Here is a 23,885-nt window from a genome sequence, read left to right as displayed (position 1 = left end):
GACATCCTGGTGAAGTGTTTCAAAGAATGTGCCTCAGTTGGGGTTTGTCTGATGTTTGTGATTCAATGGGGAGAGGGCGGTGTCAGGAGCCATCCTTCACCGACGTGATGTGCCACTCATGTCACAGTATTGAGAGCACATTCTATCAGTGTGATTCACCACTGTCGATGGTAACCCCAGCCACTTGGCTGACCGGGTTTCTCAGGTTTCTGCACTGGAAACAGTCCCGCAATCCCCGTCCCATACCACACTCTGGATGAAGGTGCTGGGGGCCTCCACACGCAGGAGTGAGGAGCCAAGCTCCACGTTCTGGAGGGAGGAGTCTACACGAACTAGGCAGAGCTCTTCTGCATGAAATGTTTGTTAATTCTCCCCGTCTATTCCTTCCTTCGTTCATTTATACCGCGTGGGCTCAGGGACGTTTTATACAGTGGACGATAATCCCGGACTAGTTTAATGTGTTGCTGAAATTCTTCAAGCTTTGGCCATTGGGAGCTCTTCCAGTTGGCTCCTGTGTCTCTGACATATCCTACCACTTGTGTGTGTGTCTCTCTCACACACACAAGACACTTCCTTTTTGGCACTACAAGATGCTCCAGGCTCATCCTGTGTAATTTCCTGCCCAAGACTCAAAGCAGCCACTTATCAAGGAGTCCTGGTTCCTTTTATTGGGGAATGGTATTAAAGATCTGGGCTCTGAGTGTCCGAGTTTTTGACACGCTCTCTCCAGCCTTTTTTTTTTTTTTTTTTTTTTAAGAATGCAGAGAGCCCTCGCTCAGTTTTGTTTCCCCGTCTGGGTACTTTACTGGCCTTCCCAAACCAGTTCCAGTATCCGTCAGCAGAGGGCGCAAGAAAAGGCAGAGCGCTTTCCTGACCGCTGACGCCTCTCCTAGTGAAGAGCCGCGCGAGAAGAGGGGCGGAGGCGGGGACTGAGCGCGCGCTGGACACCTGTCAAACCCGAAGGAAGGCGGGGCGTATCTTCCGGCCGGGGCCGGGAGCTGTCACGTGAGGGTCAGTGGTCAGCTGACGGGGGCGCAAGTTCCGCGGGGAGGGACGGACCGACCCAGGAGATGCTGGTGATTGGTGGAGCAGGAGCTAGAAAAAAAGCACCTCAGACAGGGTCTTGGACGGTGGGGACTACGATTGGCTTAGACGAGTCACGTGGGATTTCGCGGCGCGCACCAGGAAGAGTGGGGAGTTTTACGCGGAAGTACGCGCAAGCGTTGAAGTATCGCGTCGCTCATTGGCGGCCTTGAGTCACGGGGAGGTGTGCGGCTGCGGGCGAGGGCGTGGCCGGCGGGGCTCGCGCCTCCCTAGCGGACCGCTGGTTGGCCGGCGCCCGTCACATGGTGCCGAGCTGCGGGCGGCGCGCACCGGTGCGACGTCAACGCAGCCGTCTAAGCTTCCCCGACCTGTCTACCGCGGCGGGGCCTCGGCTGAGTCCCCCGTGGGCCCGGGTCGGGCCTTTTGCTGAGTACCTTTGGGGCCGTCATGGACAACTCCGGGAAAGAGGCGGAGGCGATGGCGCTGCTGGCCGAGGCAGAGCGCAAAGTGAAGAACTCGCAGTCCTTCTTCTCGGGCCTCTTTGGGTGAGAACCGCGCGGAGGGGTCGGCTGGGACCTACGCTGAGAGGACGAAGGAGTCAGGGCCTGAAGCGGCGGGGTAGAGTCGCACGGCTCGAGCCTAGAGAGCGGAAGGCATTCCGGGGAGGAGGTAGTAACAGAGGCGACGCAGGCTAAGGACAGCTGACCCCGGCAGTGGCAACACGGTTGGAGGAGAGACGGTCTGTGGTGTTGGGAGGGCCCCGGGCGGAGGGCACCCAAACCGAGGCCACACCGTCTGGAGGCGGTAAGGGGACCCGGGCTGAAGATGGGCCAAGAGGCGGGAGGAGAACCTGCGCGGAGCCAACACGGTCTGAGGCCCTCAAGGGGACCGGCCTGGGAGTGCAGCCAGGTCAAGGAGTCTTTGGACTTCTAGGAGAACCTGTCTGAAGGCTCCCTGATGGGCACGGTGGGGCCCGGGACGGACACCTTCCCAAGGCGCATCGCAGTGGGTTTCAGTGAACTCTGGACGATGGGGGTCAGCGGGGTCAGGGCTAAGGGGATCCTGGGAGCGATGAGCCGAAGTCTGAGGTGTGTTAAGGCGCCTGAGAGAAAGCTGCATGAACTGGAGAAAGGGCGTGGACTCGAGGTGCTGGAGAACGTTGAGGATTTTAATGGGGGGTCGTCTTACTCTGGGCCTCTATGACAAAGTACCCTAGAACGGGTAATTTATCTCTGACAGAAATTTATTTCTGACAGTTTGGAGGCCGGAAGTCCAGGATCGGGGTGCTGGCAGATTTCGTGTCTGATGGGAGCCTGCTTTCTCATAGGGAACTTGTCCCTGCCCTCTCATTGTGGAAGGGGTGACGGAAGGGATGAACTGGCGTCCTGGAGTCTCCCATAAAGGCGTTCATCCCAGTCGGGAGGGCTTTGCCTCATGACCTAATCACTTCCCAAGGGCGCCCATCTCCTAACGCCGTCGTCTTGGAGGTTGGGTTCTTGACACATGAGTCTTGAGAGGACACATTCCGTCCAGAACAGGGCCACTCTGGGAGGGCTCTCATTGGCCTTTTAGAAAGGACTGCAGCAGCTGGTGTGGGGGAGAGCGAAGGCCGTGACGGTCATAATGCTCGATTAGATTTGTTAAGTTCTCTGATTCTGAGTCAGACCTGGGCCAGGCACTTCACCTGTGTCCTTGCGTTGCATCCTCACAACATCCCTGTGGAGGTGGACAGATTTACTTGCCTTGGTCCCCAGTGAGTGGGAGACCTGGGCCTGTCTGATCCCAGAGCTGTCTTGCGGCCACACACATTTCTCCCCGAGGCTTGTGCCCATTTCTGGACCCTACACTTAGGGAGGATGTTGACAGACTTTTCAGTGTCTGAGGGGGCTCTCACCCCGTAACTCTCCCTCCTTCCCGGCCTCCCATGGCAGTTTTCTCCAAACGTTCGAGAGAGCCGGTGTATTTTCCCAGTCCTTCCAGCGCCAGAAGTGGTTGAGATGGTGCTGAGAGGGGAGCGGGCAGGGCGGGAGCAGAGAGCAGAGGGACTGACCAGAGCCTGTCTGAGAGCGACAGGTCAGCCCAGACACTCCTCTCGGCCAGCAACCACTCTTGGCACCTCCTCCCCTCTGGAGCTGGGGTTTCGTGTGTTCAGCATTTCACAGCTGCCTTTTCTTGTGGCTTCGGGGACCACGGGAGGAGTGTTGGGGCTCAGCTCGTCCCTCGTGCTTTTCCTTCCCCTTTCAGAAACCTCAGTGGTACCATTCCAGACTGAGAAGCCTCTGGTCACATCAGAGGGCCAAGTGGGATAGTGCCCACCCGGGATTCAGGGCCAGCCCCGTATCCTTGGATGTCAGGGACTTCTTTGTTCTTCCTGTTTCTGGGCTCCTGGACACTAGAGGGCTTTGGGGCATCAGCAGCCCACGAGGGAGGAGGGAGGCGGTACCAGTTAGTTAGCAGATCCAGTTAGCAGATCGGAGCTCCTTGTGCCCCTTCCCTCTGGCTCCCTCCTCCCTCAGGCCCCCACCCAGAGCGCAGGCACCTGGGGCGCACCTGGGACGGGGAGCTGTGAGGAATGAGAAGGGGGCAACCCAGATGGCTCTCTGGAAGCAAAAAGATGGAGAGTTCCTGAGTAAAGCATGGTGAAACCGCCGGAAAGGGGTGGGGAGGCACGCTTTCTCCTCCTTCCCACTCCGAGGCTTCAGATGGGTCCAGAAACTTCCCCACGGTGCCCCCTCAGGAGTGCTACAAGCTCTAAATGTTGGTTGTGTTCCCTGGGGCTTGTCCTCATCCCTGACACCTCCACCCTCGTCCCCCATCTCCCACCGACTGAAATCCAAGACAAAAACTTCTTTTCCGTTGGGATACCAATGTTGATAGGAAGTTTCTCTGTCTGTGAATGGAAAATCATAGTAATACCTACTTCATGTGATGGTCCTAAACAGTAACTGGGAACATGCCCGCGACATGGTGAGCACACGACGCCTGGCCCTGGTGAGTGTTTAAGTACTCGCTGTTATTATTAATACTGTTACTGCAAGTTGGGCAGGAGGCGTCAGGGAAATAGGGATGGTAGCAGATTGGGTAGACCGAGAGCAGGTTCCTTAGAGTGAGGACCAGTCAGTTCCTGTTTAAACTGCCTGTAGGCACCAGCACGCCCCAGGAGCCCTGGAGGCTGGCTTGTGTAGAGGAGGAGTGGGTGCCCAGGTCAGGTGGGTGGGCCCTTAGCCCAGCCCAGTGTGGGAACCTCAGCTTCTGGCCACGCCTTGGACAGCTTTCTGCCTGTAGAGCCTGTCCACGTCCCGGCCTGCCTGTGTCCATCGGGCACTGTGGTGACAGAGCTCCCTGCCAGATGCTGGGCTCCACGGCCAAAAACCTGGGGGTCCCTCGCCCAGTCTCAGAGTGGAGTCCTTCCCGAGGGGATGCAGGGTCTGGGGTTCCCCGGCCGTCATTTTGCGGTAGTCCCAGGGTTCTGCCTGTCAAGACGGAGGGGACCTTGCCACCTGGCTGTACAGAACTTCAGTGCTCCTGTTTGGGACAGGACAGCTGAGAGGCCGAGGACTTTCGGAAACGTCTGTTAAGGCAAGGAAATACGTTCAGTTCCTGGGCCACGGTGAAGTCATCTTGTCGGGGTGCAGAGGCATCCGTAGCAGAGCTAGAGGAGTACCCATCCCGCTGTGCACGGGCTTGACCCCCGCCACCGAGCTTACGGTCAGGAAGGTGGTGGCCCAGAAACAAGCCTCGTCAGCAGGATGTAGGAAGGAGGGGTGGGGAGGTTGGAGGCCTCGGGGCTCTGTGGAAATCAGAGGCGGGTGCCCCTTTGCCAACCTGGGGGCAGAGGAGTTTAAGCTCACGCTGAGATTGGAAATAGGTAAACATTTCTAGAACACGCCCTCTCTGCCAGCGCCGATAAGAGCCAGGCTGAGCACCTGCCATGTGGCGGGCACTCTCCCAGGTACTGCCCGCGAGATTGCAAGAGCCTCCAGCAGCCCCATCAGGTACAGTGTCTCCCACCTCCACCCCCCCACCAGGGTCACAGAAGGTCCTGCGTTTGCGTCCAGGCCTTGCTGCAGTCCTTGATTTTTTCTACCACCCCCACGTGACTCTAGAATTCCCCTTGCCAGGTGGCTGGCAGCCCTCAGAGCGCGTTTCTCCTCCTTCACAGAATAGCAGCCGTTTGAGCACCTGCACTAGCTCTGCCCTTTGTGCCAGGCTGGGTGCTTCTGTTCTCTCTGATCTGCTTCTCAGATCGGGTTCCTTGCCTCCGTTCTACAGATGAAGCAACTGAGGCTCCGCTGTTGCTAACCCAAGGTCACGCCGTTATCACAGTGCCTGAAACTGGGCTCAGCCCAGGTCCCTCGGCCCCCAAGTCCATTCTGTTTCTGTTTGTTGCCCATTACAGACATGTCACAAGAGCAACCTGAGGTGGTTGCGGACTGCAGCGGTTAGCACGCAACAACTTTATCCTTTCGTTGTTGCCGGGGCCTGTGTGTGCACTCTGGGGGCCCAGGCCCTGCCCATGCGGTAGGCGGGGGGTACACACTGCAGAGCCTGGCAGGGGCGTTGGGAGTGGTGGCAGTGAAGGGCTTGCTTAGCCTCACAAAGGGGGGCGGGAGGAGATGCCCAGGGATCCCGCAGCTCTGCTCTGACAGCTCAGTGTCGTCAGCAGAGGAACAGGGCTGGTGGCTACCCACTCACTGTGCCAGGTGGTCCTTCATGTTCTCTGCTGTTCCTTCCACTTGCAGCCCTGATGGGGGCCCCTGTGGGGGGTGCTGGTTACCGCCTCCCTCCCTTGCCTAGAGGCAGCTCCGTGTGGCTCCAGCAGAGAGCAGCGTCTGCCCGTCGGGTGAGGGAGATTGGCCCAGTGTTGGCTGTTTACTCTGGAGCAGGTGGGGACCGTGGTCCCCTTCTCATTTTCCAGAAGACCCTTGGATGTGGGGAAGGAAGCCTCCAGATCACTGAGTAAGAAGCAAGGCAGGACTTGATCTCCAGGCCTGGGTCCTAGTTCTGGGCCTTGCCACTTTCTGGCAGTGTGAGTGTGAGCTGGCCCCCTAACTCCTCCAAGACCCAGCTTCCTCCTCAGTGGAGCAGAGGTGACAGCCAGGGCTTCGCTGTCAGGAACTCGGCACTCCTAGCAAGCAGTTCTGGTCACGTGATAGGGGTGTATAAACTGTGAGACACAGTAAGGGCGGGATGGGTCCTGCGGTCCCTTCTTCCCCACCCAGGACACTGCCCAGAGAAGCAGAGCCAACTGAGGACAAGGACAGGACCGAGGGGCAGTGGCTGTGGCCCTCTGGATGCACAGGAGGCCCAGGGCGGCCCGAGGACCTGCAGTGGGAGTTACTCCATCTGGCCTGCCCTTTGCAGCCCTTGGGAGAGTGCCGGTGGGCCGGGTGGCATGTTTCTGGGAGCCAGGAAGTGCCCAGGGGGTAGAGGAAGGAGTGAGGAAGGCTGCGGCTCTGCCCCGCAGACCCCCCTCCACCAGGCCTGGGGCCCACCGGACCGTCTGTGCATCACTGGCACCGCACGCGCCTCTCCATATGGCAGTCGCCGGAGGTTGGTGGCTGTGCCTGGGAGCCCTGAGGCTGCTTCCTCCGCCCGGGGAGGGGGCAGAAAGCAGAGCTGAGTGGGTAATTATAGACAGCCCTGCCGCAGGCCGGCCCAAACCAGTTCCCTCTATTCCCGGCGTGACTCGGAGCCCGAGCTGCGGGATGGGCAGAGCCAAGCAGAGGCAGCTCGGGGGAGGTCTGTGGGGGAGGGACTGTCAGCTGTCACTGGTGCGGCCACTGGGCTCTTCAGGAGGGGCAGGCCCAACTAGCTTTTCTGGATCTCCTGCAGGAGGCACTGGAGGAGGGCTGGTTTCTTCCCAGAAGGGAGTTTGCCACGCTTCATGGGTGCTCCGAGAGCTACCCTGACCTGGGGGAGAAGTCCTGTAGTCACCTGTAGCTTTATCCTGCAGGGCGACCCCTTGGTAGAGTGCTTGTGCTCGGACTTCTTCCTTCTGGTCACTCTCCTTGCCAGAAACCTCCTTGTCATGTCATATAATAGGGCCTCAGCCCTTCCCCCGGCCTCCTGTATGGGGGTTCCCCACCTGCCTCTCCGCCCTCCCTGCACCGTGGCCAGCCTGGCCCCGCTGCTGTTCCTGGAACTGGCTGCGCCTGTTTCTGTCCTAGGGCCTTTGCACATGCTGTGACCGCTCTCTGGAATGGTCTTCCCTCTTTCTGTTGGTAGCTCCTTAGTCATCTCTGGAGACTGAGCTTGATCTTCCCGTCCTCACAGCAGTGGCCATGATCTGCCCGTGCATGGAGGTCCCCTCCTCCCGCAGTCCCTCCAGGGCTTATTCAGTCTGAAATCGTCTTGCTGAAATCCTTGTGGGAAGGGCTTCTGTTTCAGGATCTGCCAGTGACCCGAGGCAAGTCATTTGTCCCCTCTGGGAATTCCACTTCCGTCTCTTAAAGAAGATGATGGAATCCCAGAGATTCCCCTGTCATCGCCTGGCATGGAAATGGCCAGGACCCAAGTCCTGAGAGGAGGGAGGAGGCAGGCCTGAGCACACGTTAATCCCTCTGGTCTTCCCCCTCCTCGGTTAGTTAGAATCATTGACCTGGTGCAGGGCTGGCCCGTGGCCACAGAAATCTCAGCCTGGCGGCTGCCTGCCTTTACACACTGCTGTTCTCTCTGCCCCGCTGAGCTGAGACACACCAGCTGGGGCTGACCCTGTCCGTCGTTGGTCACCCCTCTTTGGGCCCCTCAGTGGGTCGAGCCATTTCTGCTCATGGAGCCTGAGTGTTTTTCAGAGACTGGCTGAATCTGGATAGGGCTTCATTGTTCTCACAAAGAAGGGAAGGAGGAGCTCGGCACGGGGAGACCCGATTTCGGTCTGTGAGCGCATCCATCTCCTTTAAGTCAGAGAACGTTCTAGAGAAGGTCCCCCAGAGGATTTTGTAGCCAGGCCCCAAAGGTCCCGTACTGCCGGTGCAAGTTCCTCTTCTCTCCAAGGCCAGTAGTGGGTTCTACAGAAGTCACTCCAAGCAGGAGCCCCGAGCCCAAGGTGTGTCGGCCCAGCTGGGGTGAAGCTGGCTGGGGAAGACCGTGGGACCCAGCAGAGTGAGCACAGGCATGCATTACCCCGCGGGGCTGCTTCCTGTGGAACAGCAGAGGCTAGGGGAGACGGCATCAACATAGCCCTGGAAGGTAGACATTTTTCATCCAAAGAAGAACTTTACCTTCTGGGATATAGATCCTGGAGGCCGGGATTCCAGTCCTCGCCAGCCAGCTAGCCTGCCCTGGGAGGGGGGGGCATATTACCAACGGAAACAGCCTGACTCCCAGAGAGAAGAGTGAGCCATGGGTGTAGATCAGCTTTTTCCTCCCGAACTCACCTGAGCTCTCCGAATCCCCTGGGCCCATTGTGTAAAAAAGCCTGACTCCAGGCCCCACCCAGACCTACTGAGTGAAATCTTCCCAGAAGGTGGCTAGGGGGGCCTGGTGTGATCGTGGTAACCAGCCGCTCCTGTGATGCAAAGGAAGGGACGGAAGGAAGGAGCCCTGTGAACACAACTTCCAGAATTACCCCGGAGGCCCTCCATAACCATAGCGGGGGGCTGGCTGGTTTCCAGGGCCAGTGAACACGGGTGTTGAGGGGAGGACAGGAAGGCTGATTTGTGTGACTTTCTGTTAGAAAATACCTCTCTTTTCTCTTCATTTAACACAAAACGTTGATGTCAGCGAAGAGAATCTGAAATCCATTTGGTGGAACTCGGCATGTGGGGTGTTTTCTACTGGTGGATTTGGGCATGGGAATTTGGACAGTTGCAGAGACCACAAACCTCATGAGCCAAGGCGGGGTTGCATTCTTGGAGGTGGACAGAAACATGGCGGGGACTCACAGGGTACACATGAAGGGCGCCCCCAGTTCCGGACAAACTTCCGACGCACGGCTTGGAGATCAGGAGGGCGGTTACTCCGCTGCCCCAGCGGAGTGCTCTTCGTTTGATTTTTTTTTTTCAAATGTACCTCTGTATATCTCTTAGACCCCTGCTCTGGCACGAGAAGGTCTTCGAAGGTGGTTTTGTCATTTTAAATAATTCTGCACTGAACATCCTTGCACCTTCTCTGATTAGTTTTTGGGGTAGAGTGCTAGAAATGTAACTCATTGCTGGACCACAGAACCAAATGTAAATCCTGATATTTAAAACGATTTATATATATCTTTTCTATGTTCTATATAAATACGTTTTAGCAGATAAAATAGGCAGAAGATAAGAAAATTCAAGCAGTACAAAGGAGGAGCGTGTGAAATCTTGTCTCTTGCACCTGGCCCCCCCAGTTCTGTAGACCCCACCTTAGAGAGGAAAGGCAGTGACTGGTTTTCTGTGTGTTATCTACTCCTACCTGAAATAGTAACGGCACACGCGTAGGGTTGGGAGGTCTTCCAGAACACCTGCGGCGAGCAACGCATGGGCTTGAGGCATTGGGGGATGGACAAGGTGTCCAGAGCTGGGCTCCTCCCCCAGAATGCTTTGCGATGTGTTGGTGGGGTGGGGGGCATAGTTTGCGTAGAGCCTGGGAACCAGCGTTCACTGAACAGAAGTGGAAGAGGCCATCAGAGGCTGGGCTCATAGGAAGGCTGGGAAGTCTTCCCCCTCCCCAGCCTACCCCTGCCGTGTGGGGATGACCTCGGCTCCCCTGGCTGCCCACGCACCTGCAGTGAGTGTGCCTTTGTACAGGGGGAGTGGGGACCACAGGCTCGGTCTCCCCTAAGCCCTCAGTAGAGGCCTGGGCTGCAGAGGGCTTCACAGGGGCCTTATGGGGGTAGGGAGTGCAGGTACCCACCGTCCCCAGGACAGAATGTGGGCTGCTGCTCACTGCCCGACTCGTGCGTCTCATCTCCTTTTCCTTCTTTCCCTAGAGGCTCATCCAAAATAGAGGAAGCATGCGAGATCTACACCAGAGCAGCGAACATGTTCAAAATGGCCAAAAACTGGAGTGGTATGTGATCTCTGCAGAACCCTTCATGCTCCTTTCTCCTCCTTTCCCTCAGCTTCCAGTCCTGAGGGCCTGGCTCCAGAGCTCAACCCTCACCGCCCCCCCCCATCTCTCTCTGCCATCTGTGGCACCAGGAATCCATCGGCCTACCTTCGGGTCACTTTGAGCCCCCGGGTTCTTTTACTTGGGCCACGGGGCCTTGGTAAGAGGACTGTAGGGACAAATACATTATTGAATCCGGGTAGCTCTTGGAGGGCTTTCTCCTTAAACCCAGAATGTCCATTTTGCCCCAGAACCTCCTCCCTAGTGTTTTCATCAAGTCTGAGTTCTAGGCCTGAGGGAACATTCTAGTGGTTCCAGTAGTCACCTTAACCATCGGCCGTTTATCGAGGGCGCCCCTAGGTGTCGAGCGTGCGCATTGAATGGAACTGGCAGGGCAGCTCTGTGAGGGGTGCTGCTGCTAACATCCCCGTGGTGGGAAACCAAGGCTTGACTCAGCCCCAGGGCCTCAGGCGCCGCCCCTAGTGAGGGACTGAGAGCCAGAATTCAGAAGGCAGAGCTCCGATTCTGGAGTGCGGTGCTCGGCCTGCCTCTGTGTGGCTTCAGGACCTCCGCAGCTGGAGGGACTGAGGTTTGTGGCACAGCTGGAGCCGGCCGTGTGACCCAGGGCAGCATCTGTCGAGGCTGCGAGCACTGCCCCCGCCCCGCCTTGGGGTGGAAGCTGAAGTGCTCACAGGACTCTGGTCCTCAGATTAGCAAACTTCCGGAGCGTCCGCGAGGTGCCCTGCACAGCCTCCCGTGTGCTCTTGCTCCTACTGGGGGAGGACACACGGTGACAGTGTCGCACACTGCTGCAAGGGCCTCCATCCTTGGGGGGAGGGTGTCCCAGCTCCCGCACCTCTGGGGATGCTCACGACCTGTGTTGGCAGGCGGAGCAAGCCCAGAGTTACGACTCCTCTGACTTGGCTGCGGGGCTGTGGTCCGGCTCCGGCAGGGCTGGCTCTTGGCGGGTTCCGCAGAGCCGAGGTGGGGCGGGCAGGCAGGCAGGGGCTCCTAGAGGTGGGAGAGACTGGGAAAGATGGCCAGGAGCCGCCTGAGGGCCTGGAGGAGAGCTTGGAGAATCTGGCATGGCGTGGAGCTCATCGGGCCAGTTCCGGGATGCGGCCTCCAGCCCCAGCAAGACTGAATCCAGGAAATTGGGCAAAGGCAGGTTTGGGACCCTGGGAGGAACTTTCTGACCAGAAGGAGACACAGCCTGGCATGGGACCCTGGAGGCAGAATGTGGAGGCCTGGGGTGAGACGGAGTCGCCTCATTTCCTGAGCACACCTTTGGATTCCTGGAAACGAGAAGGGTTTTTCCTGAGCTTTCACCAGATGTATTGTGCACAGAGCCCCCCGCCCTGTATAGTTTCATGCGCCCAAGCTAACGAGGTGCCATCAGAGAAGGAATATTTACTTCTCGATCGCATAGGTGTCGCTTTGCCCCTAAAACGTGTTGCTTCTTCCCCACCCCCAACTAGTCAAACAAAAATCCTGGGCTCTGTTTCATTTTTCTCCCTATGATACTGCTTTTCTGGAAATTTTGCACTCATGTTTGAGCCTTTAAAGATAATACGTCCTACGTGATGGGAACTGGGCCACTTTTGTCTTTCCTGCTGCTCTGATGTCCCAGGATGGGTCAGGCCCTCCGGTCCCCTTCCCGCTCTGGAAGTCTGTGATTCCGATGTGGCCAGAGGAAGACAGCAGTGGGCATTGGAGCTTCCCGTCAGGACACTCCCACCCCCCACCCCTGCCCTCCAGCCCCATAGGAGAAGCGATGCCATTGTTTCCGGCAGGCAGCTTAGGAGACACGGGTGACTGCAGCGGCTTGGGAGCAGCGCAGGAAGACCGCATGCAGCCAGGGACAAGACAGACTGGGCCTCCGATGGGGTCTGCACCGCCCTCTGCCCCGGGAGCACTTGTCCCCTGCACCTGATTTCCCACTGTCCCCTGGGGCCACTGCTGGGGTCAGCTGGGGATAGTTTTTGTATCCTGCGTAGCTCTCAGCCCCATTGGCCTTCTCCTCAGATCTTTAGAACCAGGTGGCCCTGGAAATACTGCCAGAGGCTGGGATTCAGGCTGTGGGATCATAGCCGGCCCCCATCTGGCTCTCTCTCTGTATACACAGGGCTCAGGGGCCGCCCCTAGGGGGCCGCTTCCTCCTCCCTCCATGTCCACGTCAGGGCCTTCAGGAGCCTCAGCCCCGGCCGGGGTCAGGAAGCCTGAGGTCAAGGCCTTCACCTCCACTCCCCCGGGGCAAGTCTGGAGCCCCCCTCCTCCCAGGGGGATAGGGTTTTGGGGGGCATCGTCAGGGCGGCTTCTGATGGGCAGAGCCCCACTCAGGCTGCACCCGCTCTTTCCCGTTCCAGCTGCCGGAAATGCTTTCTGCCAGGCAGCCCAGCTGCACCTGCAGCTCCAGAGCAAACACGACGCGGCCACCTGCTTCGTGGATGCCGGCAACGCGTTCAAGAAGGCCGACCCCCAAGGTGAGCCTCCGCAGGTCCCTCGGGCCCAGCGAAGTCCTCTCCCAAGAAGTCCTCAGGTGTCCGGCCCTGGGCCAGCAGGGAGATACTTGCGCTTGAACTTCACGATTGGCTCCCTTCCGGCTGGCATTTGCATCCCGCTCCAAGCCTCCGCCTCCCCCTGCTGCTTTGTGCACGCAGCTGATGCTTCCCTCCCGGAGCCTGGAGCATTTGGGAGTGGGAGTTACACCACAGACCCACCGCATGCCAAGGAGAGAGGAAAATCTGTTCTGGTGTCAGAATTAACATGCAGAAGGGGGGTGGGAGGGGGCTCTGAGACCAGCCAGGTAGGAGTTGCTGCCGAAAAAGGAGCGGAAATTATCCTAACCTGGCTTCCCTACCCCCTGGCGGGGAAATCAGAGCAGAGCCCAAGATGGGAGTTGCCAGAGAACAAGTTACTTAAAACGAGGGCGTGCTGGGGAGAGAAGCCCGCTTTGGGACTGACTCACGGCAAGAAAACCACTTGTCCCACTGGGTTCGTCCCGACGCAGGAGCACAGCCCAGTGGGGACCAGAATTTTGGGTCTCGGGAAGCTGGAATTTTAATTTCTGTTTTTCATCTCAGTGCCAGACACAGGTTGCTAACTTTTTAATTTTAGCGAGCCAAGATGCTTTTTTTGGGTGACCATCTATTGCTACTGTTCTCTCAGAAGAGAATAGGGAATACGTGAATGTTTTAAGGGAAGGAAAAAAAAAGATGCCTCTTCTTGGAACAAAGACCAGCCCTTCCCAGGAGAGAGCAGTTTGCAGCCAGGCATCGAGGTGCCTGTGAGGCTCAGTGAGCGCTGGTTCCTGCCCCTGTGCGGGGGACTTGCTGGCTGATCCACTACTGCCACCAGGGACCTGTCGGTTCCAGGTGGGGATCGGGTGTCTCGGTAGACCAAGTAGGGTCTCTGTGTCCCCAGACTTGACCAGTCCCTGCTGTGTGGCTGGGGGTCTCCCAGAGGTTGGCCTGAGGGGTCACACGGTGGACCCAGGCTCGGCAAGGACCGGAGGGAAGGCCTTGTGGCGGGGTTGAGCCAGGGCAGGCCGTGTGGGTGATGTGAGGAGGACCCAGGACAGCCTTGAATCACCCAGGGACGTCTGTCCCATTCCCTGCCCCGCCCCTCGCCATCACTGTCAGCCTTCCCTCTGCTCCCTGAGGAACTGGTCTTCCTGGAGCTGCCACCCTAGCCTCTGTGATGTTCAGCTGCTGCTCCAGAGTGACCGGAAGGACGGGTCTCTGGGGCAGGAGTCAAGTGCAAACAAACACCAGCGCTTCCCTGGGACGGGCCCCCACCCGGTTCCGCAGTGTTGCGTCTGTGATGTTGCGTCTTTGGGCCTCAGGTGGCTTTTGATCTGAGCTTTTCCAGCCAGAGGCAGCACTCTGCAAAGGGTGGGCTGGGTGCTGGGGCCCAGGCCAGGGTTAGCGCTCCACCTCAGGAGCTGTGCTGCAAGAGTGGGAGGGCAGCAGTTGTTGCGTGTGCTGATGTGGCCATCGTGGGGCCCAGAGGCCGACTTGGTTTCTCCAGGGATCAGCAAGTACAGTTTGCTGCCTGGGAGCTGAGTGCGGTGGTGAGGCAGAGGTGGGTTTGGGGTGGGAAGAACCTTTCAGGCAGCAAGAGGAGCAGTGACGAAGAGGGGAGCCTCATCTGGGCACGGCCCGGAGCGGGTGCCTTGGCCAGAGCGCCAGGTTCTTGGTGCTGAGCAGGGAGGGTCCGCGGAGTAGTGACCCTGCACCGCAGCCTCGCTGACTCCTCGTCCAAGTAATGGCTCATGCGACGTGGGGCTCGGCGTGCTCCCGAGTCTGGACCCAGCCCCTTTCCCTGTGACCTCAGGCAGGCAGTCACCTCATCTTTTGGGCCTCCGTTTCCTTGTCTGGCAAGGCAGAGGCCACGTGTGAGAAGCACAGGCTCAGCCAGCCCAGCACCTGGCGTGTGACAGATGTCTGGTGAGGGGTGGCCCTTGGCTCCCATCAGAGGCCCGGCCTCCCCCGGCCTCTTCCCCGTGGCCACGTGGCTTGTAAAACAGAGCCAGAGGGCCTGCTCAGATCCCCACTGGGCTGCCCCAAGCAGGTGGCCAGCTCCCTGGGGCCTTGCTGGTCCCCTTGGCCACCCTGAAGGCTTCTGTCCTGTGTCAGCACCTCCTCCAGGAGTCCTGGAGGCCCACTCCCACCGCCCCCGCGAGAGGCCGCTGGCACCTGGCCCGCACAGAAGGCCTGCCAGAGCTGGCCGGGATGGAGGGAGCGGACTTGGCGGCTGACAGCACGCGCTGTCTCTGCCAGTCTGCCTGGAATGGTAGACCCGGGCTGCCTGCTGCCCCCTGGGTGGCCAGGGGTGAGGCCGCGATGCCCCTGGCTGTGGGTGCTTCCCGGGGGTCCCAGCCTCTGCCCACTACGCTGGAGGGACTCAGGCCAGGGAGGTCTCTAACCCCAGCCACCCGAGAGCCAGGCCTGGGGCTGCGTGTGCACACTACTGGGTGCCTCCTGCGAACCAGACATGGCCACAGCTCACTTTAACCCAGGCCACTTCCTTGGGGGCCTTTGCCATCTGCCCCCATTGTACCCAGGAGGGCTGAGTCCCAGGCTTGATGTGGGAACCAGCAGCCAGACCCAGAGGCTGCTGGAGCCCAGCGGGTAGGGCAACCCCCCCACCCTGGGCTGGATCTCATCCAGGGGTGCTCTAGCCGCTCCTCGGGGGCCTGGTACCTGGAGATAAGCCGGTTATGTTCCGGGTGCCAGCGCTCCCCGGGGTGTTCGCTGGCAGCTTGCCGCTTGTCCCCGAGCCGAGCCGGGAGCAGGAGTGAGGGGGCCTTAACCCCATGAATCCATGTTGCTGCTGGGGGTGGGGGGGGTTGATTTTCTGCCCCCGGCTGCTGCTCCAAGGGCCGTGCCTTGCTGACAGCCCTGTAGCACCAGAACAGCCACTGAGAGAGCCTGTCCTCCGGAGGAACTCGCAGCCTCTCCCTGTCCCCGAACTCCTTGTAGCAGGACCAGGCACAGGTGTGGGGTGGGCCTCCCCCCACCACGCTGTTCCAGAAGGGGGAGCTGGTGAGAGGCGCCCCCCTGTAGCCCAACCAGCCAGCTCTTCCGCGGCCTCAGCACCGGGTTGCAAGCAGCCCCTTGCTGGTCACCCGGCTCAGAAATGCTGTTGCAAAACAGGTGTGTGTGTTCAAGCGAGACCGTTTCTGGCTGTAACTTGGGTCCTGTGTTCTCTCTCCCTGCCTTCTCTTTATCTCATTTTCTTTTTCTCTGGTGCCCCGAGCTTCCAGTGGTCAGCCTCAGAACCCCAACCGAATGCTGTACGTTCTCTGAATGTTTCTGGCATCTCGGGAGATCTCTGGCATCCAATTTCAGAATTGGACCAAACCTACAGGCCCTCCCTCCCCCAGAGCAGTGCTCACAGACACCCACCTTTTGCATGTAAATTTAGGGGGCTTGTGGACTCCCTGAAGGCCCAGCCACAGGTCTGAGGCAGAGAACCTCTCTTCACATACCCCCCCACCCCGCCCCACCCAGGTAGTGAGACCTTGGGCCTTGTGAGAACAGGTACCAGCTTCGGCCCTTCTCCGTGGCCTCTCCACCCAGCAGACCTGGCTGACTTGGGGTGGGGGGATAGGGTAGCCCTGGAGGCAGACCAGGAGCCTGCAGGGTGCCTGGGACGTCAGGATGAACTTCCAGCCCCAGCCCAGCTTAGAGCCTGTGTCCTCGGTCTGTCCAGGCTCTCTGTCCTTCCCCCCCCACCTCCCCCAACACCTTTTCCTTGGAGATGCGTTTTAAAAGAAAAGCCACCCCGAGAGCTCATCTCTGTCTGCTAGAAAATGCCTCCCACTCATGCTGCTCGCTCTCCTCCAAATAACGTGTCAAAAAAAAAACAAAAAAAAACCCATACCCGAATTTCAGGTCTTGGAAGAGGTAGTACCACAAAGGTAGCCGATTTCTTTCCTCGTGGGCCTTTCTGGTGTTTGCTGCGTGGTTTCAGGAGTGGGCGGGTGGCAGGGGGAGGGACGAGAGTGGAGGGCTCTGCTGAATGCCGACACGTGTGCATGAGACGGTGACAGAGGTCACAGCCCCAGGGGCCTGGGTGTGCTGACGTCCGGCTCCCCTCATGTTATTGACAGAGGCTGGACAAGTGCAGGGGATGTGGGGCAGTGTAAAGGTTCCAGGGCCCTGGTGGAACCTGGGGGTCCCTCATATGTCAGGCCTGGCTGCCTCTCGTCCCCCTTGCCAGCCCCTCTTGTCACGGCAGGTGGGGCCCTTGCTGGCCTGGCTCCAAACCCCCGTGGGAGGCTGGCTGTCGGCCTGTGTTCCGTGCCTGGGGTTGCCGAGATGACAGCCCTCAGCAGGTCACGGTCTGCACCATCCATGGCTCTGAGCACATTCCCTGGGGCTCGGGGATCCCTTCAGCCCCCCGGACCAGCCACAGGAACGCAGCCCTGGCAGCTGCACGAGCCCAGTGTTCTCCACAGGCCACTGAGCGCCTGCGCGGCCTCCCGCTACTCTCCTGGCTTCTGCCTAGATGACTTATTTTTCTCATTTCTGTTCCTCACTTCCCTTCTTCTCTCCCCAGAGGCCATTAACTGTTTGATGAGAGCCATCGAGATCTACACAGACATGGTAAGGGTCGCTGCCCGTCCTATCTCTTCTTGTCCCACCCTATTGCTCCAGCCTGCTGTCCCCAACCCCAGCACCAAGAGCAGGTGCGAGGGGCAGTGGGAGTGAGGGGAGTGTGGTCGTCTGGGCCAGCCATTGCCCCTGCCCCAGGGAGCCACCCCCATGATAGGTGAGGCCCAGAGGTGGCTCCGCCAGGGACCTGGAACCCAGGACCTAGACATGCTATGTGTGTCTTTGGGGGAAGATGGGCATTGGCCTCCGTGGCCACACTGGGGGCCCAGGGAGGCCAAGAGGGGCTGTCCTGTCCGCAGTGGGAATGGTCAGAGCAGCAGCCTGGTTTCTCCAGAGCTCTCACCAGGCAGTTCTAGGCTGGTCCTTCCACCTCTGTGGGCCATCTGTCAAACATTTCCCCGGGCCAGGCCCTCTACCGGGTACCCATGCCACCATTACCTCTGGCATCGCCTTGTCTGCCCATGTCCCTGTGGACAGGATGGACACGGAGGCTAAATGTAGAGGGACATGCACAGGGCACCCCGTCGGGGCAGCACCCAGACCCACGCCTCGGCGAAGCCTCCTCTTGAAGGCCTGTGCCCTTCTGGCTCAGTGCTGTGGCTGAGGGGCAGGGACTCACCATCTTTAGGGACCTGGAAGGGTGAGGAGGGGCTGAGGTGAGGCGCTGGGGCCATCACTCGTCACAGAGAGCTCCTTCCCGTGTCCTGCCCAGGGCCGATTCACGATCGCGGCCAAGCACCACATCTCCATTGCCGAGATCTACGAGACGGAGCTGGTGGACATCGAGAAGGTGAGGGGCGGTCAGCGGCCATGCCTGGCCAGTGGTGGGGGAGGACCGCGGTGGCCGGTCCCTTTGGACTGGGGCTCATCTCACTGCTGTGTGCACTTGGGGAGTCCCCTGATGTCTGAGTACTGGAAGAGGGCATGGGGCTTGGGCTGAGCTTGTGTAACGGGCCCAGGGCCCGGCCTGTGATGGGCAAGGGCTGCACTGCTACCCCCTTTCCCTCTGCACCTGCCCCGTGTCTCCCCAGGCCATCGCCCACTATGAGCAGTCTGCAGACTACTACAAAGGGGAGGAATCCAACAGGTATGGGGCAGCGGGCTCCCCTCCCCAGCCCCCAGTAAGCCCTTAGGCCACTACTGACCTCTGTCTTCCCTGCCGACCCCACACAGCTCAGCCAACAAGTGTCTGCTGAAGGTGGCTGGCTATGCGGCACAGCTAGAGCAGTATCAGAAGGCCATTGACATCTACGAGCAGGTGGGGGCTGGTGGGGCTCTGAGCCCTGCTCTCTGGGAGGGCCCTGCACCCGTGCCTTCCTCTCCGCCTCCCTGCATCACCTCCCTGGCGCTCTGTCCTGGCCTCACTGGCTAAACCTTTCTCCACCCATGACCCACACGGTGTCACCGTCTTCTCCCTGTACGCTTCTCACAGGGAGCTTTCTGGGAGGCCTAGGGCCCCGGAGGGAGTGGGTAGAATCACTGAGGCCTGGGGGGAGCCTGAGGTGGCCAAGGGGCCTCCAGGAAGGCGGCCAGGTGGGAGGGATGGGGAGGGAGCGTCCCTTGGGTGCGCAGGCTCCCCTGGGGTGTGTGGGGAGGGCTGGGCGGGCCAGGCTGTCCTGGTGGGTTCGGTTTGGCCAAGAGAATGGCAGGCAGCTGGCCTCGGAGGAGAAGGGGGGCGGGCACCACCTCTCATGTTCCCTCAGCCTGCCGCCCCTCTGCCCACCACGAGCCAGCCTCCCGTGGGGCCTGACAGTGGAGCCGCCTCCTCCCCAGTGTCTTGGGCACCTCGGGGGGGGGCCACGGACACCTGGCTTCAGCCCTGTGGCAACACCCACCCCCTGTCAAACCCTGGGCCTTGGCTGCCTGTGCACCACTGGCTGACTTCCCTGGGGCTGGTCCTTGGCCTCCCTGCCCTTGGGGTCCCGGGTTAGAAGGGCCTCACCTAGGATACAGGTGCGGCTCCCCGCTGGCCCCCGGGTGCCTGCCCATGACCCTGACCCTCTGGCCGCCTGCTGCAAGCTCATGGCACCGCCTCCGCATGCCCACAGGTGGGAACCAACGCCATGGACAGTCCCCTCCTCAAGTACAGCGCCAAGGACTACTTCTTCAAGGCAGCCCTCTGCCACTTCTGTATTGACATGCTCAATGCCAAGGTGAGCCGGAGCCCCACCGGCCTGCCCAGGGCTTCCCCTGCCTCCCCTTGACCACCTCAGAGCATCAGGGCTGTCACCGAGCTAGGTCGCTGCCTGACCCCTTAGTGGGGGGCGAGCCCCGCCCTCGCGTCCGGCCCCCCGACAGTCAGCTGCGTGTTGTCACTGCTGTGTGGCCATCCCTGGCATCCCATGCCCAGTCTCTGCCGCTTTTGAGTTTATCCAGCTCCTGGTTCACGCAGTGCCTGCTGTTGTCTTCAGCGAGGGCACATTTTGAGTCCTTCCTGCCTCCCTTGAGGTCAGCGTCACTGTCCCCGTCCTACAGATGAGGATGCTGAGGCCGAGACTAGAGACCCTTATTCAGGGCCTCATGGCCGGAGTCCAGATCTTTCTGGCTCCCATTGTCATGATCTGAACCACAGCGTGTGCGCCCCCCGTCATCGGTTTGCAGGGCTTCTCGGCCATAGAGGGGTCAGTGCTGGGCGAGGGGGCAGGGAACGGTGGGGGGAGGAGCTGGAGTCTCGCGGGGCCTCCAGCCGCCCTGTCCTCCGCCCTGCCCTTCGCCACACGGGGTGTCTGAGCGCCACTGCCTCCCTGCTTCCACTGGGGTAAGAGCCCGGGCTCTGGTGTCGGGCCGGCTCGCATCCCCGCCCCCACGCCCTCTGTGCCCTGAGCAGGTCATCATGCGTTTCCGGCTTTCAGAATGGGGGTCACTATCATTCGACCCTCTCCGGGTCCACGTGATGGTCAAATGTGAGACGAACCCAGCACTAGTCCCCGCACGTAGGAAGGACTCACAGGAGGCAGCGGTCATTTGCACCCTACCCTGCTCACCAGCCTGGCATTTGCCCCCTACCCTGCACGCCGGCATGGGAGACCTTCTCCCTCCCACCCCAGCTTTGTTCCCCACAAGCTGTCTCTGCGGCCAGGGTTGGCCGGGCACTGTCCCACAGAGGTGCCTGCTGGGCACAGAGCCAGGTGACACTGGAGGCTGGCGGAAGGGCACAGAGCGCTGACTTGGGGCCAGGTGGCTCAGATCCCCTTGGCTGCCAGGACGGTGGCTCCCATGTCCCATCTTCATTAGCCTGTCCCCTTCCTTCCTTCCTTCTTTCCACGCTGGTGATGTCCAGCTTGCTGTCCAGAAGTACGAGGAGCTGTTCCCCGCCTTCTCTGGTTCCCGGGAGTGCACGCTGATGAAAGTGAGTGCCAGCCGCCCCGCTGCCCTCTCCCTGCCTCTGGGCCTGGAGGGCTCAGCCAGGACCCCGGTTGGGAGGCGGGATCCAGAGGCTGGGACTTTGGGTATTACTGTCACTGTCACCATCACCGTCACTGTCAACTGTCACCGAGGTTTGTACAGCGGTTCTTCAGGGTCTTTTGTTTGTGTGTTGTTTTTCCTCTTCTGTCTGGGCCTCCATTTTCTCGATGCGAGAAGTAAGGCTCAGGTGGTGGTGGAGGCGGGAGCAGAGCCAGGAGGCTGCGTGATCTCTTGTACGAACACGTACACACATGCACACGTACACACGTGCACATACACGCACGTGCACACACGCACCAGGCAGAGGTGGAACTAGCTCCTTCCTCTCTCCCTGCATGGGACCCCCCCACACCCAACCTACAACCCCCAGATGGAGTAGGTGTGTGTCTTATCAGGCCTCAGTGATAGGGCTCTGGTGTCAGGCCTCAGGCCAGTCTTGGCCCCTGACCCCTGCCTGTCTGCTGTCTTCTTACAGAAACTATTAGATGCCCACGAGGAGCAGAACATTGACAGCTACACTGAGGCGGTGAGTGGCTGGGGCGGAGGCGGGGGGCGCCCCTCTCAGACATGCTGTCCCGAGAATCCCACCCTTTGTCCAGGCCCAGCCCTGGCTGTGAATTCCTTTCTCCAGTCACCCCAGAATTCTCACGGGGAGCCCCAGAGGTATAGGAGGTGTTCCCCCCACACCAGAGATGATGACATGGGGGTGAGGTGAGGAGACTCATCCTCGGCCTCTTGGGGGCAGAGTGGGGAGGCAGACCCACGTCTGTCTGTTGCCCAGGCCAAGGTCTTTGCACCAATGAGTGCCCCCCGTGAGCAGTGGGGACAGGGAGGGAGGGAGACGAGTCATGAAAGGGCCTCCCCTTCCAGCACCACCTTCCCTGGTAGAAGCACCCCACAGAGGTGTTTCTCCCTTTTCTTACTCTCTGGAACAATCTGGAACTCGGTTGGGCTCAGTTCCAGTCCTAATGCAGTCGTGTAGACTGCGTCTGTCCAGTGGTATCTCCTGGGAGCCCCTCAGGAATCCTCCACCATCAACGATGACAGATACTGAAGTCCCTCTGGTCCCTCCTGCATGGGACGATGGGCAGGACGTTAGGAAGCTTCAGCGAGGAGAAGGGAGGAGTGGGGCTGCAGCCGGGCAACAGGGCACTGGTTCTCCCTCTGGCCCCCGTCCCTGTGAACAGGCCTTCACATCTCCAGGCCTGTTTCCCACCCATAAAACAAGGAAGCTGGAGCATTTTTACGCTGCGACACCTTTTCCTCTTCCCAAGGCAGCCTGAGAGGGAACCCCCTCCCTTTGCTCCTCTCTGGGAAGCAGGCTGGGACACACATAGAGAATTTGGGGACCAGAGACTGTGGCACTGGGGACAAGGAGGGAATCAGGGCCAGGGCCAGCTGTGGGACCAGCCCCTCAGACACCCCCTGCGCCCCATGTGTCCCAGGTGAAGGAGTACGATGCCATCTCCCGGCTGGACCAGTGGCTCACCACCATGCTGCTCCGCATCAAGAAGACGATCCAGGGGGACGAGGAGGACCTGCGCTAAGCCCCGCGCAGCCCCCTGGCACCTGTCTTCCTGCCCCGTCTTCTCTCCCCCGCGCCCCTCCAGCGCGTGAGCCCAGAGAGAAAGGCGGGGCCGAGACCTTGGCTGTGAGACCTTCCCTCCCTTCCCGCAGAGGAGTCTCCCGAAGCCAGAGTGTGGGTTTCAGCCCTGCTTCGGAGCCCCCGAGGCGGGGCCTGCTGGCCGGACAGTCGCCCTCTGTTCTCGCTGCACCCCTCGCCTCCTGCCCGTTTATTTAAGCCCCCCAAAGGTCCCCTTCTCTGCCCCAAAACACAGACTCTTTGACACAGACCTGTTTGCTGTGGGTACCGCCAGGGGTGGGGATCAGTGTCTGGTCCCCCATCTCCTGACCAGCTGAGGCGTGAGGCTGGTTTCTGCTGTTCCCACTTGTCCTCCAGCCGAGCTCTGAGCACATGTAGCTGCTGAGATTTGCTCTCACCTCGGGGGTGGGCCCCTCCCCCTCCAGTGCCAGGAACCACCCCCCACTAAGCCTCCTGCAGCCCTGACCTCTCAGGATAGACCGCAGGCCCTGGAGTCAGGGTCATCCCTGCATTCCCCCCTACAGCTCCTCCTTCCTTAGTGCTTTGAGGTTTTATGGTCAGAAGCTGCAGCTGGCCTAAGAAAGAAAATAAAGAAGAGTACTTTGCATGAGTCTCTCTTCCTCCTCCTCACCTCTGCTGCCCCCTTCTCCCTTCAGGGCTGGTGTCCCGTCTCCCTGCCCCTCCTGGTCCCCGGCTTGGGCTCTGGACACACTGGGTGGGAAAGAGGGCAGGTGTGACCAGGAGACGGGGCTGGGGTCAGAGGTCCCCGGGGAGGCCTAGGAGTGGGTGGGCTCAGGAGTCTAGGAGTACCCAGCTTAATCCTATGGCCTCTGAGTTTTCTGTGGGCCTCCGTTTCCTCGGCTGGGTGGCAGTCCCAGCCCTCAGCTGGCTGGAGAATGGAGAATAAGGACAGCGGTGGTAAGGAGGCTGAAAGAGAGGCCCCTTGTGCCCACGTCTCCCTGGAAGGAGGGTTGAAAGCCCCACTGCCATTTGTTCCAGGCGTCCCAGGACAAGGGGAAAAACAGCTTAGGTGGGCAGTGCATGAAGACCAAGCGGGCATGGCAATGGAGGAGGCGATGGCAGGAGCCCTCTGCCCGGGGAAGGTGGGCAAGAACCACCAGCCTCCGCCACACGCCACAGTGGAGGCCTGTGTGGAGGCGAGCATTCTGATGTGCACGGGCAGTGCCTGGCCCTGGGCTGTGGGGGGCTGAGCTGGAGGAGGCTCAGTGCCCAGAAAGCACAGTTGCTATGGGTTGGGATGTCAGGAAGTGAACTGGCGGGTGGGAGTGGGGCAGATGCAGAGGAGGGGCTGCCTGGGAGACCAGGTCAGGCCCCTCAAAGAGGTGCTCCAGGCCAGAACCCAGAAGGAGTCCAAGAGAGGTTCAGGTTCAGTGTCCAGTCCATTCTCTATGGACTACAGCAGGAGGCCCTGCTCCTGTCCCTTTCAGCTCCCCCCGCAGCTCAGATGGTTTGATTGATGATGGCTGCCTAGGGCTCAGTTAAGACTCCTGAGACCTGAGATCGATTACCGATGTCTGCCACGGGCACAGGCTGAAGGATATATAGTGTCAGAATGTTTCTGCCACCCTGACTTCGGTAGTGAGTCTTGACCCTGGCTGTGCTTAAAATCATTTAAAGTACGCAAGCTTGGGTCACAGCGTGATAAACTGTGATTTGGGTAGAGC

General features: G+C 59.9%; 1 protein-coding gene across 1 annotated transcript; it reads left to right on the top strand.

Moving 5' to 3' along the window:
- Positions 1–1,355: 1,355 nt before the first annotated feature.
- Positions 1,356–22,587, top strand: NAPA (NSF attachment protein alpha). Its single transcript, XM_032838975.1, has 11 exons — positions 1,356–1,589; positions 9,953–10,032; positions 12,438–12,554; positions 17,137–17,183; positions 17,905–17,982; positions 18,224–18,279; positions 18,366–18,450; positions 19,241–19,345; positions 20,473–20,541; positions 21,073–21,123; positions 22,043–22,587. Exons 1-11 carry the CDS (start codon positions 1,492–1,494, stop codon positions 22,142–22,144), a joined length of 888 nt encoding a protein of 295 aa, XP_032694866.1. The 5' UTR covers positions 1,356–1,491; the 3' UTR covers positions 22,145–22,587.
- Positions 22,588–23,885: the final 1,298 nt, after the last annotated feature.

Source organism: Lontra canadensis, unplaced genomic scaffold, assembly GCF_010015895.1.
Source record: "Lontra canadensis isolate GAN:19392208 unplaced genomic scaffold, GSC_riverotter_1.0 scaffold107, whole genome shotgun sequence".
Classification (NCBI taxonomy): domain Eukaryota; kingdom Metazoa; phylum Chordata; class Mammalia; order Carnivora; family Mustelidae; genus Lontra; species Lontra canadensis.
Note: the sequence above shows the minus strand (reverse complement) of the source record. Positions and strands in the feature narration are given on the sequence as shown.